At 38.2% G+C, this 16485-nt stretch overlaps 1 protein-coding gene and 1 non-coding gene across 3 annotated transcripts in view; one reads left to right on the top strand and one right to left on the bottom strand.

Annotated features, from left to right (window-relative positions):
- The window catches only part of Morc2 (MORC family CW-type zinc finger 2), a 40645-nt gene that overhangs the window by 2304 nt on the left and 21856 nt on the right, over positions 1-16485 (top strand). For both annotated transcript variants that reach the window (XM_052736329.1, XM_052736330.1), the window contains exons 2-5: positions 6833-6886; positions 8715-8749; positions 15580-15648; positions 16108-16198. In XM_052736329.1, coding sequence (XP_052592289.1) covers positions 6833-6886; positions 8715-8749; positions 15580-15648; positions 16108-16198 — 249 coding nt within the window. The remainder of the gene's footprint in view (positions 1-6832; positions 6887-8714; positions 8750-15579; positions 15649-16107; positions 16199-16485) is intronic.
- LOC128109218 (U4 spliceosomal RNA) lies at positions 4370-4510 on the bottom strand. The gene has a single exon (XR_008217753.1). It is a non-coding gene; the product is annotated as a U4 spliceosomal RNA (small nuclear RNA).

Here is a 16485-nt window from a genome sequence, read left to right on the forward strand (position 1 = left end):
TGATTTGTCTAATTCTAAGAGGTTTTTTTTTTTTTTTTTTTTTTTTTTGGTTTTTCGAGACAGGGTTTCTCTGTGTAGCTTTGCGCCTTTCCTGGAACTCACTCGGTAGCCCAGGCTGGCCTCGAACTCACAGAGATCCGCCTGGCTCTGCCTCCCAAGTGCTGGGATTAAAGGCGTGCGCCACCACCGCCCGGCTTCTAAGAGGTTTTATTTTGCATTATTTAGGAAGTGCTTTTTGTTTGTTTTTTATTGAAGTAGATCAGTTTAGAGATGGTACCATAGAGATTACCTTGGACACAGATTGTGAAACTGGAACCTAGGTCACTAGTCAAAAATGCTAGCACAACCTTTGGCTACACTTTCAGTGTTCTTTATGTTTGAGCTACATATTAAGAACAAGCAGGTGAAGGGCATGACTGACTGAGTACTGTAAATGTCAGTACGTGTGTCAGATTTGAATTTTGGACTGATGGGCAAATTTGGAATTACAAATTTTCAGAAACTTGGAAGACCTTTGAAGACTGGCCTTCAAATTCTGTCTTTTTTGTTCCAGCATCACCACACTATGCAATAACAGTAGTACCAGCAATTCATTGCTTAAAATATAGGTTGACAGTTACTCTTGTTTTACATTTGAGAAAACTGAGGCCCTAGGAAATTAAATTGTTTAAATGCTTTCAGAAAGGCTGCAGAGACAGATTAAAGGTACCCAGATTTGACTACAGTGCTTAGTATTTTTAACCATTATGCAATTCTAACTCTTACCTTGAAGGTTTTGTTTTCTTGTCTGTAAAGCAGAGGACCTAACTTCCCGATTTATGTCTTCCATTTTTTTTTTTTTTTTTTTTTTTTTTTTGGTTTTTCGAGACAGGGTTTCTCTGTGTAGCTTTGCGCCTTTCCTGGATCTCGATCTCTAGACCAGGTTGGCCTCGAACTCACAAAGATCCGCCTGCCTCTGCCTCCCGAGTGTTGGGATTAAAGGCGTGCGACGCCGCCACCCGCCCGGCTTATGTCTTCCATTTTGGTTTATTTTATTAAGCTTCTGAGGATTATGGATTATTTCTCCTTTTGTTATTATATGCTTTATTAACAGCATGTAGACAATGCCAAAGCAAAGAAGTAAACTGAGTTACTTGACTAAGGCTGATGTTGGAGAATTTTCTGTGACTTTTACCGTGTTGAATTGGAATTTTGTGCTTGTTTGAACATAGGATTGGCATATCATTAGGAAACTGGAATTTCTTATTTGGATCACAAATTTGATCTTTGAAATGATTCTACTTTGTGTCTAGTCTTACCAGAAGAAAATATTAACTGCATAATACCACGAACAATGAGGATGTTGTTTTTTTACTTAGGCTTTTATTGTGTAGCCCAGGGTGGCCTTGATCCTCATGCCTAAACATCTTGAGTGCTGGGATTTCTGGTGTGAGCCACCACACTGGGCCCTCAACTTAAGTTTTTTGTTTGTAACTAATTTTAAGAGGTTTTGTTTTGTTTTGGTCATTATGACTTGATTGGAAGTTCATTCTAAGAAAAAACTAAAAAATTTTTACATGTAATAGTAGAATATTGAGTGGTTCAATAAATAACTTCAGAGAAGGAAAGATTGATTGGTCTTATGGTACCTTCTTTGTTCTTTTAAATTTTAAAAATGCCAGATTTCAGATGTTACACCAACAATATTAACCATATTTTGAATTGTGAAATAAACATTTTATTTATTTTCCTTAGTATGTAGACTTGCAAGCAGAGCCCAGGCTAGAGGGGTAGAAATTTTTGTGGTTTTGTGAAAAGCCTGTACTTAGAAATTCACAAACCCTAAATTTGAATGCTTCTTTTCTGTGCCTGTGCACAGGGCAGCTTTTTCAAGCCTCAGTTTCTTCATTTGTATGATGGAGCTAATATGATAGTGTTTGAGGATTATACCAAATAACAGTCAAGTGTCTACTATTTTCTTTATACTGTTTGATCTAGACTAAAACCTAATGCAGCCTGCTCATCGGTGGTAGACACTAGACACATATTTTAGAAATATTTTTATGTGTATGAGTGTATGTATGCATATGTACCATGTGCATGCCTGATACCCACTGAGGTCAGAAGAGGACATCAGATTCCCTGAAACTGGAGTTAGGGATGGTTGTGAGCTACCGTGTAGGAACTGGGACCTGAACCTGAGTCCTCTGCAAAAGCAACATGTGCTCTAAACCACTGAGCCATCTCCAGTCTCTAAGCAGATACATTCAGAAGTGTATGTTGGAGAGAATAAACAGGTCTTAATTTTTGTGAAAATTAGATCCTATGATACTTAGTAATGATGGTTATTCTTGGTTATAGCTGCATCAAGGCTGGGAGCAGGCTTGCAAATTCTCATGATAGCCTGAAAAAAAAAAATCTAGTCTCTTTTAATAGTATATGTTGCTTTTTATGGGATTATACAGGTTAGGGTTTTCACATTAAAGGAGTTTTTAGCTCTTTGGTGATTGGTTTTGTGGCTGCTATTTTTGTTATAGTGGTGGTTCCTTTGGCATAAGATCTTTTTTTAATTATGAAGTGTATCTTAAGTCATTTGATTTGTTATACTTTTATGTAATCAGGTGATGCTTAAGTATAAGGTGACTTTTTGTCTATTACTCTCAGAACATTCCGTGACTTACCTTTGGCATATGATATTTCTGGGTGTTTTTTTTTTTTCATATGTGAAAGGAATATACAGGGACCTATCAAGTCAGAGACTTGTGTTTCATATGATTTACAAGCCTGCTGAAATGTAGGGTGACCATGTATTTGTGTGTGTATATTCATGTAGGTATGTATGTATGCTTGTATGTGCACACACTATTTGAATATAAAATGACTCCACAATTTCTTAGCTTTCTTGAGCTCACAGAGATCCCTGCCTGCCTCTGCCTCCCCAGTGCTAGGATTAAAGGCATGTACCTCTAGCTTTATTTTCTACTAATAATGGCAATTAACTATTGCCAACATACTCAAAAACTCAGCAAAGCTTTCATTGCTCTGAGCTTGTGGACAATTTTTTGGTTTAAATTCAAGTTGGCTAAATAGAGAAACCATTTTCTTTACATAACGAGCAAATTTACATGTGATTTTGTTGCTGGAAATGCTGAGCTTAAAACTTCTAGGTCACATGTGGTAAAATCACAATTGAAAGCATCAGAGTTTATAAAAGCCTTTGTGTTTTACTGATTAGTTGACTTCGAATGATGTGCAAATGATATTTAGGTCTGTGAAGAAGGTTTTTGTTTTTTTTAAATTTGAGACAGGGTCTCTCTATGTAGGCCTGGCTGTCCTGGAACTCACTATATAGACCAGGCTGCTTCAAACTCACAGAGATCCACCTGCCTCTGCCTCCCAAGTGCTGGGATTAAAGGCGTGCGCCACCACCGCCTGGCTGTGCTTCCCCTTTTAATAGCCCCTTAATAGATTCTAAGTGTCTCATTTTTTTATATGAAACAATTGGAAGTGCATAGTGCTTTTGATAATTTTTTTGTTCTTGTGGCAAAGAGTGTTATTGTCCCCATAATTGTTATTTATAGTTTTCATAACTGAAGGCCAGAAACCTTTTCTTGTCTTTGAGCCCAGGCTAACCTTAAACTTGCTAAGTAGCCAAGGATAACCTTGAACTTCTGATCCTCTTGCCTTCACCTGAGTTCTGGGACTATAGGCTTATACCACCATACCTAGTTTTATGTCATACATGTTAGTCAGCCTTACCAACTGAGTTACATCCCCAGCCTAGAAACATTTTTTTTTAAGCCAGAAGAATTTGAGCTCTGTTTTATAAGTGAATTGATACACCATTCTGATACAAGTTATACTTATGTTCTTAATATAGTATGCTTTTATTACCATAAACTGGGAGCTGATTTTTTTTCTTCGATTCATTAACTTATTTTAAAAACATGTTCATGGCTGGGTGGCTGTGGCGCATACCTTTAATCTCAGCACTCAGGAGGCAGAGCCAGGTGGATCTCTGTGATTTACAGAGCGAGATCCAGGACAGGCATCAAAAACTACACAGAGAAACCTTGTCTTGAAAAACCAAAAAAAAAAAAAAAATTATATTCATAAGCCCCGCAGTGGTGGTGGTGCATGTCTTTAATCCCAGCACTTGGGGGGCAGAGGCAGGTAGATCTCTGAGTTCAAGGCCAGTCTAGACAGCCAGGACAGCCAGGGCTACACAGAGAAACCCTGTCTTGAAAAGTCAAAGGAAGAGCTGGGCGGTGGTGGTGCAGGCCTTTAATCCCAGCACTCGGGAGGCAGAGCCAGGCGGATCTCTGTGAGTTCGAGACCAGCCTGGTCTACAGAGAGAGATCCAGGAAAGGCGCAAAGCTACACAGAGAAACCCTGTCAAAAAGACTATCAAAAATTTCCACTTTTCCAATTTTGTCTGTATTTCAAGTCATGGTGAGGTATTGGGGTAGTTTTCAACTAGCAGTAATTGCACCTCAGATAAACCTGATTGATTATGATACTACTCAAAGCTAGATTCCCCTCTTAATAATTTTGTCTTGAAGACGATCTAGTTATATAGCCTAGACTTGCCTAAGACTTGTTATTGTCCTCCCTTGGCCTTATGGAATTACAGTTGTGTGCCATCATGCCTAGCTATAGATTGACTTTTTTGTCTTCTTATGTACTAGGGATCTAACCTAGGCCTTGTGCATGCTAGGCAAGTGCTCAGACACCGAGCTACAGCTTCTGTCTCTAGATTGACTGTTCTGTTTGTTTTTTGTTTTTTGAGACAGGGTTTCTCTGTGTTACAGCTCTGGCTGTCTTGAAACTCACTTTGTAGACCAGGCTGGCCTCAAACTCAGAGATCTGCCTGCCTCTGCCTCCCAAGTGCTAGGATTAAAGGCGTGTACCACCACTGCCTAGATTGGGACTTTTAATTTACATTGTCTTTAACAATTCACCTTAATTTTCCAACCTGTCTCTCTGTCTACGTCTCTGTCTGTGTCTGTCTGTCTCCTGTGAGAATTAAATCTAAGGCCTGTGTATGCTAGACAAACACTGTGCCACAGACCTATGTCCTCAGCCCTCTCCCTATACCAGTGGTTCTCAACCTTCCTAATGCTGCAACTCTTTAATACAGTTCCTCATGTTGTGGAACTGTAAAATTATTTTTGTTGCTACTTCATAACTGCTACTGTTATGAATCATAATGTAAATATTTTTGGAGATAGAGGCTTACCAAAGGAGTCGTAACCCTCAGGTTGAGAACTACTTCCCTATACAAAAATGGAGTGGAATACACAGGGCATTCTTTATCCAACTGATAGTTTGGCAAATTTAAGGTAATAGTTTTGAAATTTACTTAAAATTTTTTTCACAGTATCTTGCTACATAGTCCAGGCAGGCCTTGAGTTCATCTTACTACCTCTTAAATGATGTCATTATAGGCTCCTGGAATTACAGGCATTGCTACAATAACTGTGAACACTTAAATATTTATAATAAAGAGATGACTTTTTAAGGCAAGGTTTCTTTTAGAAGTTTGAGTCTTCCATGTCAAGTTCTTAACATTTGGATTTTAGCCAGAAGAATTTGAGCTCTATTCCGTAAGTGAATTGCTGATTTAAAAAAAAAAATGTTTACATCTTGCTGCAGCATATTTCTTGGTCCTACTGTCTTTGGATTAGCAACAGATATATTCACTGATCTCATGGGAAAAAATTTCTTCCTAAAATTCTAGGAAAAGATAGTTTTACGTATTAAAAGTTTATAGTTAAAAAAAAATTGAACAGTAACTTTGAGGACAATTGGTTTTCTTGGAGAATTCAGTTAGGAGTTTTTATAAACAAATGGTTTACACTTTGTTTAAAACAATATGATAAGGGGTCGGAGATCTTAAATGCTAGGTATTGGTGTTATATTTCAATCTAAATGTTTAGGAAATGTCATTTTGATTATTGACTAAAACTGATAAAGCAAGAATAATTTATGAAAATTGAGTATAGTTTATGTCTGTAACTTAGTATTTCCTTTAAAAGTCAAGCTGATTTTCTGGATGGTTCTATGTGGACCTATCCTACTTTATATTTAATGAAGACTGTTAAAGGAAATTGTATAAATTAAGAAAGTATAAATTGAGCATACTTTTAGCATCTTGAGATATAAAAACCTCTGTGTGATCTGTACCAGTGAAAAGCTCAGGCTTTTGTGCACCTTATAAACAAAATTACTTATTTTCAAAAAGGGAGATATTATAGATAATTTTAACTTTCTTAGATGTTGGCTAAAACCAGGTCTTTGTCTATTATTAAATCGAATTCTCTTGGAAGGATAAAAATTGGTATGGTCTTCTGGGTTTCCAGAGAAAATTAACTTTTTAAGTAGGAGCTTCAGTGGTTATCTCCTGGAAGCTACTGAAAGTTTCGGTTTTGTGAACATACCTGTCATTATTGAGAATGCAAGACATTTACTTGTTAAAATGTATGTTTACAATTCCTCTTGTATAGAAACTGACAGCTGGTTAAATTAATGAAAAGATAAAATATAGGCATTTCTTTTCTAGGCAGACTTATCACTACTTTTAATATTACATGTAGAAATTTAAAGATTCTTTAAGGTGAGTTTTTCAATTAAAAATAGGAAGAAAAAATGTTTCTGAGTAAATGGCAGGACTTGAGTTGAGGGGAATTAGCTCTAGAAAGACTTGTGTTATGGAGAAGTTTACATTTAGTAGTTAATCAGTAATGTATATGAGGATTTTAGATGTTTTCTAAGCCTTTTAAATATTTATAACCTTAAGACTCATAGTTCAGTTCATACTTCTTTTGTTGACTCTTAAAATTTATTATTTCAGAACCACTCATGAATTCTTGTTTGGTGCTCTTGCTGAACTGGTTGATAATGCAAGGTACGTAGTCTTCCAGCCTATAATTGCTTGGAGTGGGAACTTTATGGATCATCATGACCTGATGATCTGGAGAGAAAGATGTTTTTGTTGTATTTGTTGCAACTCCTAAGAGACTTGTTAGCAAGAAGTATTTTTATTATCACAGTAATTGGCACTTTGCTTGATTACCTTAAATTCTTTCATTGCTCTTTGTATTCCAGCCTAAAAATAGGAAACTTACCACTTCCACACCACCTTCCCTTGTGTATCAGAGTGTGATAATTGTGAAAAGTAGGGAATTAAGATAGGAACTTAAGAGTCAAACTAATGGGGTACATAGCTTATAATATTAATTGGTGCTGCCAAGGCACTGTACCACTGAATATCTTTAAAACTAGGTCAGACTTTTGCACCTTCTCCCAAATACATGTTTTATTGCAAGTGAATACTCTTTAATCAGTATCTTCCAGTGTGGGTTTTTGTTTGTTATTTTTTTAAAATATATTTTAAACTATCTTTCAAGATTATTTGTTTATTTTATTAGTCTCCCATGAGAGTGTTGGATCCCCTGGAACCAGAGAGTTACAGTTGTGAGCTGCTGTGTGGGTGCTGGGAATTGAACCCAGATCCTCTGGAAGAGCAGCCAGTGCTCTTACCCGCTGAGCCATCTCTCCAGGCCCTTGTTTGTTATTTTGAGACAGAACCTCACTATATAACTCTGACTGGCCTGGTACTCACTGTGTAGACCAGGCTGATGTTAAATTTACAGAGCTCTGCTGACCTCTGCCTCTCATGTGCTGTGTGCTGTGTGCCGTGTGCCACTATGCTTGGTCTAGTGTCTTCCATTGTTAGCAGCAATGTTTAGAAGGAATCATGTTTCAACACTCTCATGTTGTGTTCTTAGCATTGGAAGATACATATTCCTGTGTAAGATCAAGTAAAAGTTTGGGTTTGTTCACAAAGATTCTGTTTATACTTACATTAAGGATTATCTTGGTTTTATTGAATGTAAACTCTAAAATTCAGATATTTATTGACTAGTGTTGATAACTAATGGAGGAAGAAGAGGGTGAGTTGGTAGTACAATTTGAAACTTCCGCAGTTAATTTACTTATAATTTCTAATGTCTGTACAGCTGACTTATACTGTTAGTACTTTTTATTTATGTTTTTGAGACAGACCTTACTGTACAGCCCAAGATTCTCCTGCCTCAGTCTCTTGAGTGTTGGCAATACAGATGTGTGATATCATACTTGACTTTTATTGTTGCTTTTGTTAATATATGCTTGTTACCTGCTCATTGAAATGTACTAGATAACACATTTTTTAACTACAAAATTCCCATTTTGTTTTAATCTCGATCAGTTTATAATTTTCCCATTCAAATAAAAAAATGTAAGTTAATGAAAAAAAATTTTTTTGTTTTTTTTTGTTTTTTTTCAAGACAGGGTTTCTCTGTGTAGCTTTGCGCCATTCTTGGAACTCATTCTGTGCCCAGGCTGGCCTCGAACTCACAGAGATCCGCCTGCCTCTGCTTCCCAAGTGCTGGGATTAAAGGCTTGCGCCACCACTGCCCAGCATAAAATTATTTTTAAAATCACTGCTTATTAATTTAGTGCCACCACAGTGTGCTACAATGGCACATAATTTTTTTGAGATAGAGTCTCATGTAGCCTAGACTGGTTTCAAACTTCTTGGGTAGTTAAGGTTGACCTTAAACTCCTGATTCTTTTTCATAGCTTGAACAATTCAAAATAATATTCATTGCACTTAAAATACTATGCATTTTGCTGATTAATACTTCATATTCTAATTTGTATCTCAGATTTTTTTCCCTTTAATTTTGCAGAGATGCTGATGCCACCAGAATAGACATTTATGCTGGTAAGCCAGACTTTAGACCTTCTATTGCTTAAGAAGTGAGGGGGAAATAACTGGTTTCTAGAGCCTGGAGATGGCAGAATTTCTTCATGTTATTGGTAGAAATGGGGCAGCTCTGATCACATATGTCTTAGAACTCAGGAGCTTTAAGAGGGTGGTAAATGACCCAGTATTAGTCATCTTTCTGGAAGGCAAGATCTTCTTGGAATTAGTCCTTCACTACTCCTGGTAGCAGAGGTTCTACCCTGGAAAGTTGTTGATATCAGTTGTAGAAAATAGCTGGTAATTTAAAGAGATGCTGAGACCATGTGTTAGTCAGGGTTGTCTAGAATAACAGAACTTTTGGAATGAATCTCTCAGTTTATTAGAGTGACTTACAGGCTTAGTCCAGCTAATCCAACAATGTTAGCTGTGAATGGAATGTCCAAGAATCCAGTAGTTGCTCAGTCCACAAGGCTGAACATCTCATCTAGTCTTCAGTACATGCTGGAATCCCAAAGAGGTAGGCTCCAATGCCAGTTAAGGAATGAGTGTGCTAGCAAGGCGGGGGCAAGTCAGACAAAGAGCAAAAGCTTCCATCTTCCATGTTCTTATATAGGCTTCCAGTAGAAAGTGTGGCGCAGATTATGGGTGTATCTTCCTGCCTTGAGATCCAGATCAAGGCATGTGTCTTCTTCCTTAAAGGTCCAGACAAGAAGTGAATCCACCCACTTCAAACCATGCAGAAAATCTCTTCATAGGTGTACCCTCCATTTCTGGATTCTGGTTACTTCCAGATGTAGTCAAGTTGACAACCAAGAATAGCCATCACAGTCCACCCTTTGTCAACTTGACACACATCATATCTCTTTATGTTGTCATTAGTCTAAATGAGAACAATAACCAGGTCATAATAATGCCTAAATATAATATAATCCCACATATAATTAGAAACACATATATTTAATCAGATCATAATTATGCCTACCATAATATAACTATCCCTTGTATAACTGGAAACACATTATAAATTTAGAATAGGTGGCAATGTCCCTTGGGGGACATTCTTTTAGTATCTCAAACTTAAATATGATAACCATTGGTATTCTCTTAATTGATGTTACATCACATAATAAGGAAATTGAAAGAAAATGCAGATATCTATACAAACACATTTTTTTTTTTTTTTCTTTTTGGTTTTTCAAGACAGGGTTTCTCTGTGTAGCTTTGCGCCTTTCCTGGAACTCACTCACTCTGTAGCCTAGGCTGGCCTTGAACTCACAGAGATCCGCCTGCCTCTGCCTCCCAAGTGCTGGGATTAAAGGTGTGCACCACCACCGCCTGCACAAACACATTCTTAACAAAATACAATACTCATGTCAACTATAATCCTTGTTTCTGTTACTGGTCACATGGCCTTAGCTGGTATTTATAACTCCCCTCCTCTACTACCCATCCTGTATTTCCTTTATCCTTGGCAAGCACCTCAGCAGGTCTTGGTTCTTTTCCTGGAGGAGGAAACACAGGAAAGGCAAATCCATAACAAGAAGTACCTGCTCCAGTAAGGACAAAGTGTTGTTCTTTCTATGGAGGAAATTGTCCAGTATAGTCAACCTGCCATCAGGTTACTGTCTGGTCACCCTGGGGAATGGTTCCATATCTGGGGCTCAGTGTTTGTCTCTGCTGCTGGCAGATCTGGCACTCAGCAGTAGCTATAGCCAAGTCACTTGGTGAGTTGCAATCCATGTTGAGCCCATACATAACCCCCATCTCTGCCACCATGGCCACTTTATTATTTCCCCATTGGTCAATGGCAGAAATGGCTGGGGAAGGAGGCTGACCATCCACAGGATGGGCCATCCTATCTATTTGATTATTGAGCTTCTCAGCAGGTCATTTTTGATGAGTATGTATGTAGGATGCAAGTATCTTCACATTCTTCCCATTTGGAGACATCTATCCACATAATTCTTCCCCAGATGTCTTTCTCACCAATTTTCCAATCATGTTCTTTCCAAGTCCCTAACCATCTAGGCAGTCTATTGGCTTCAAGCCCATGCATCAGTGAACAATTGTACATCTGGCCATTTCTCCTTCAGAGAAAGTCACTGCTTGTTTAGCAGACAATGAAGGGTTAATTTCCTCAGTCAAAAGGCAATATTTCAAGGGGTGACATTGAGGGTACTACTTCCTCAGGTGAGAAAAACCCATGAGAACCTGAGAATTCAAAGTTCTCAGCTTCAATAGGTTCCTCCCACACATTCCTACACCAAGTTACAGGATCCCATTCTTTACCAACTAATGCCTTTACTTTAACTGGATACCATCTGAGGCTGGGACTTGAAATTTCTCTGTAATTCAGCCAGCCTTATATGAGGGCTTCAGTTTGATTTTTCTGCAACTTGAGCTCTGTGGCTGCTGGAGAGAAGATTTTCTTCTAGGACACATTTAGAAACTTTTAGACTGTTTGTGGGAGTCTGGAGCCAGTTAGTTTTATCACTAAGTTCTTCGTTGTCCTTTCCCATATTTTGAGATGCTAGAAGTTGGTTGGTTTTTTATCACAGAGTTCATCCCTATCCTTTGTCAACTTATCTAGAGATAAATTGAGCAACCAACCAGCATGATCATTTTCCTTATTTCACGTACAGGGTCACCAAATCTGTTCCCACTCACAGTTGCTCAATTAGGATAATCCAGTGTATTTATCTCACTATATGGTTCACACCATGGGCTTTCGGTATTCTCTGAACTTCCAGGAGAGGGAATAACTGGAGAAGCTTCAGTAACTGTAGGTGTTGGCAAATTGAAAAGCCTGTTACAGATGAATGCTTAAAAGATTCATCTTACACTCCTGCTGTTCTAGAGTCAATTTTGGTACTAAAATTTGTATTAGTCAGAGTTCTCTAGAGTAACAGAACTTACAGAATGAATCTCTATACATAGAAAGGGAATTTATTAGAATGACTTACAGGCTTCAGTCCAGTTAATCCAACAATGGCTGACTATGAATGGAATGTCCAAGAATCCAGTAATTGTTCAGTCCACAAGGCTGGATGTCTCAGCTGGTCTTCTGTATATGCTGGAATCCCGAAGAGGTAGGCTCTAATGGTAGTGAAGGAATGGATGTGCTAGCAAGGCGGGGACAAGCAAGCAAAGAGCAAAAGCTTCAATCTTCCATGTCCTTAGGCTTCCAGTAGAAGGTGTGGCCCAGATTTTAAAGGTGTGTCTTCCTGCCTCAAGACCCAGATCAAGGCATTTGTCTTCTTTCCTCAAAGTCCCAGATAAGAAGTGAGTCCACCCACTTCAAACCAAGCAGAAAATCCCTCACAGGTCTGCCCTCTATTTCTGGATTCCAATTAATTCCTGATGTAGTCGAGTTGACAACCAAGAATAGCTATCACAGAACATTTCTTTGAAATGTTAGCCTTAAGACTGACTGCTGTGGCAGCCTGGCAGCCTCTACATTTTGCTTAGTTGGCTCTACTGTTAATATTGTAAGATCATCTTTGTCCTAGAGTTGTGGTAACAATGAAAGAGTTTTTAGTTATTGTCATTGACTTTGGTTTACTTTTGAAATGGTTTGTTTTCTGCCTGTTCAATATTTATAGCAACACCTTTTTTGGTCATTTTTATACTAAAAACTTTAACAATGGAATAGAAGACCATTCTTAAACCCAGTTTGGCTAATGTGATATATTTTATTGATATTCTTTTCTGAAATCTGAAAGATTTTTGGTCATATTTTGAGCACCATGCCTAGCTTTTAAAAGTCTTTGTTTATGTGGAATATACAGTTACTAGATAATCCTCTTCATGGAATCATTTGATAAATGGGAATAAACACAGAACATTTAGTGTTACAGTATTTGGAAGACTCCCTAGATAAGACAAAGTATGTAGAGTAAATTATTTTGGAGAAAAGAAAAGAAAGTATTCATAACATCTACAAACAGCTATCCTGCCAAAATTCTGAAAGTCTTCAATTGAAAAGGCTACCAAAGTGGTAGAAATACTTTGAATTTGTTGTTGTTGTTGTTGTTTTGGGGGATTTTAAACAGGGTCACATTATGTAACTTTGTAGTCTTAGAGGAAAGTAACAGAAAAAAGTAGTATTGTAAGAGACTTCAAGGTGATGGTTACTAAATCTCCTAGATGGTGCCACCTTTCCATGCCATAGCTGAGTGTGCATGCAGGAGTGCTGACAGTTACCTTTCAAAGAAACCATGATTATTCAAACCATTGCCTAGAGGATAAAGAAAAATGAGCCTCCTTCAAGGGATGTTGAAGGAGCACATCCTCATAGTTGAGTCTTTGTAAGAAGTTACAAAGAGAAGGGTACAGGAGGAGAGAAGGGAGGGGAAAGCATGATTAGTATGTAAAATAAAAAAAAAAAAAATTAATAAAATTAGAAAAAAGAAGTTATAAAGAAAAGATTATCTTTGTTCCCTTCTGCCACCTTCATTGGGTAAATTTTAGCAAGGAAATTTAGGAAAGTTCGATTACAAATAGAGTGCTCAGTGTGCTTTTTATTTGCTTTGGGAAAAGTCTAGAGGGTGAGAGAGGCGTTTGCTCTAGGAACCTAATATCTAATTGAGAAAATGGCACACTACAAATGGTTACAAAATCCAGTGAGAAGCTGGACATTGTAGTACATGCTGTTAATCCTAACACTCGGGAGGTAGAGACAGGAGGATCAGTTCAATTATCTCGGCTGTTTGAGTTCAAGGCCAACCTGGGCTCTATAGTTTTACATATTGTAAACTGAACGAAGAAACTTTTAAAAAATTATTTCTCCCTCTGTCTCTGTCGTCCCCCGTCCTCCCCCCCTCCCGCGTGCTCATGCATATGCCACATGTGGGGGTACACATGGAGGCAAGAAGAGAGCATTAGATCCTCTAGAGTTGAAGTTACAGATGGTTGTGTGCCACCCACTATGGTTCCTGGGTTTTGCAAGAACATTATATGCTCTTAACCACTGAATCATCTCTCTAGCCCCATTAAAAAAGAAACAACAACAACAAAATGCTTTGAGGTAAATCCTTGAACTAGGAGAACTTGAACCCACTGTTGAAGTCATAACTGTGCTGAAATAGCCTGACAACATTACCCTAACACAAAGGGTATTAGAAAAGTGACTTCTTGAGTATTATTCAAGGAATTCCAGTGGTCTTTGGGGACTTCTCAAACGCATTTGGCTCAAAACAGATTTTAGTTCCCAAATCAGTCTTCACATAATTTTATGCCGTAGTATACAGCAAATGTCTCTGGGCAGGTTCTAGGACACTGCTGCCATCATGCAATGTACCTCACCCAGTTTGAGTTTCCATGGGACTGTTTCTTATAGACAGAAACTTGGAAAGCTTTTAATACTTTAAAAACAATAACAACAGAAAACCCTTGTTCCTGCTTGCCACATTTCTCTTGGATTACCTAGATTTTGATAAGAGGTACTGCCTTAGGGAGAAATGTTTTCATCTACTAGGATTTTCCAGGAAGAGCCTCACTCTATAACTTTGAAGAGGTATTTGTAATGAGAGTTCAGCCTCCTGAACATTGAGAGATGCTTAAAAATCTCTGTGGTTTATGGTCCATCTCAAATAGTATTTTAATTTATATTAGTTTGTCTATTTAGCAGAGGGCAGTCATGACTCACTTAGTTTTGCCCTGAAGGAAAACAAAAAGCATTTAAAACAGATTTGTTAGGATAGATAATTGTACAAAGTGAACTGAAGTTTGGACTCTCCTTTGGAGACTAGGCTCCAAAGTAGCCTTGGACTTGACCCTAGACTATTTTACACAGACTTCCTCCTTTTTAATAGACATGTTACTTTTATTCTTGTGCTGAGCAGTGGACCATGAACAGTGTCTATACTGAGAAGTTTGATGTTAGTGGTTCTTTACATGTTTTGTTTATGTCCCTGATTCATTTTCTGCTTTCCCATTGTTTATGTAGTCTTTATTGAATTAAAAGGCACCTTGAAAATTCGCATAGCCTTTTTCCTCATTTGAGACTGTTTTCTCTATTGTTACTACCTGCTAAGAATTGCCATATGGTGCTGCATAAGACAGCTACTAAGATAATTCATCTACCTGCTGGAATGGCAGTCACAGTCTGTGTCATGTCCCCTTCCTGTTGGCTAGGAAGCCTTTACCAGAGCTGCACTGGATCTTACTGCTGGAGGACTGTAATTCTAACCAGGCAGGTCTATCCCAGAACTAAGAACCTCTTGCTGCATCTTGTGTCATTTTGATTCTTTTCAAGGGCCCATATCTAGGAGGGGATATAAGAGTGATTACAGATAGCTCACAATCTGCAGTTAGTCTAGAAGTGATCATATATAAACATAGTAATTTTTTCAGGTGGCAGCTGCCACGATTGTGCTTATACTACATCTGACATCATTATTTGAATGTTACCTCAGCCTTAAATCACAAAGGAAGGTACCCTGTTGAGTTTGAACAGTTGATAAAGTACTTAATAGACTACTTAAATGACTTGGGATCCATGGTGTTTGGTAAATGTTCGGCCCTATGTAAATCATGTAGATATATAAAAAGATAAATAGGAAGATATGATATATAAGAAAGCTAAGATATGCATATTCAACGGTCTTAAATGTTAAGTACTAGTCTCTTCGAATAGATTCTCTGAAGCCTTGTGAATTAGAAAGCACTAGAGAAGCTTCACATCCTCAAGGGCCCTGAAGTTTGACTCACCCTAGCATAATACTCTTAGAAGAAACTAGATTTGACCTAACCTTTTGTACCAGGCTTCACTTTGGTTCACCTTCTGTACTCAGATTGTCACCCTGTAAGTGCTAACAGCCCAGTAATGGCAACTGCTTCTGTTACAGAGAGGCGGGAAGATCTTCGAGGAGGATTTATGCTTTGCTTTTTAGATGATGGAGCAGGAATGGATCCGAGTAAGTTGTTATGATGACTGTTTCTTTTGCGGAGCATAACAATTTACTATTAAAGTTGCTTTTCTGTGACCTCACTGTTGTGGCTAGAAGATCCACCTGGGGAATGAGAAACCTGTTGCAACATCTCAGGCTTAATTACACTGTGTGTTTGCTGGATCTTGTCCTAACATAGGAAATGTTTGGACAACACGAATGTCAACCTGAAATCAGTTAGATTACCTGTCTCTTGACAATGTATTTATCAGCTTGCACAACATCCTGGAGCCCTAACTACTGAGGCTTCTTCCCTTGAGACTGTTTACCACGTTCTAGTAACAACACAGAGAGCACTGTGATGGTATTGATGGACTAGGCAAGGATCTTATGTCTCATGACTGAATTTCCTTGGAGAGAAGTTTTGCTGGCACAGAGCCATGAAAGAAATGCTAACTTTTTACTTTCTCTTGTCTACCACTTGAGGTGATGCTGCCAGTGTGATCCAGTTTGGAAAGTCAGCCAAACGAACTCCTGAGTCCACCCAAATTGGGCAGTATGGCAATGGATTAAAATCGTACGTATGTTGGAAGCCTGTCATAGGGCTAATGTGCTCTTGCTGTCTATCCCTTTTTCTCTCCCAGACTATAATTTTGGAGTGGTAGGAGAGTCAGAAAGGATTGATGATTGGAGGTAGTTTACCAGCTGTCTAGCAGAATTTTCTCAGTAGATTGAGTAGTATGAATCTAAAACATTGTTCTCTAGAACTCTCTCTCCTCTTATTGAGTAATATTTTTATCCTGTGTTTGAGAATGTGCGTGGTTCTCTTCTGGGGCCAGGGCATATCTGAGATGGCAAGGGAGT

This window comes from Peromyscus californicus, unplaced genomic scaffold (assembly GCF_007827085.1).
Source record: "Peromyscus californicus insignis strain IS unplaced genomic scaffold, ASM782708v3 Scaffold_13__1_contigs__length_99412109, whole genome shotgun sequence".
In the NCBI taxonomy this organism is placed as follows: domain Eukaryota; kingdom Metazoa; phylum Chordata; class Mammalia; order Rodentia; family Cricetidae; genus Peromyscus; species Peromyscus californicus.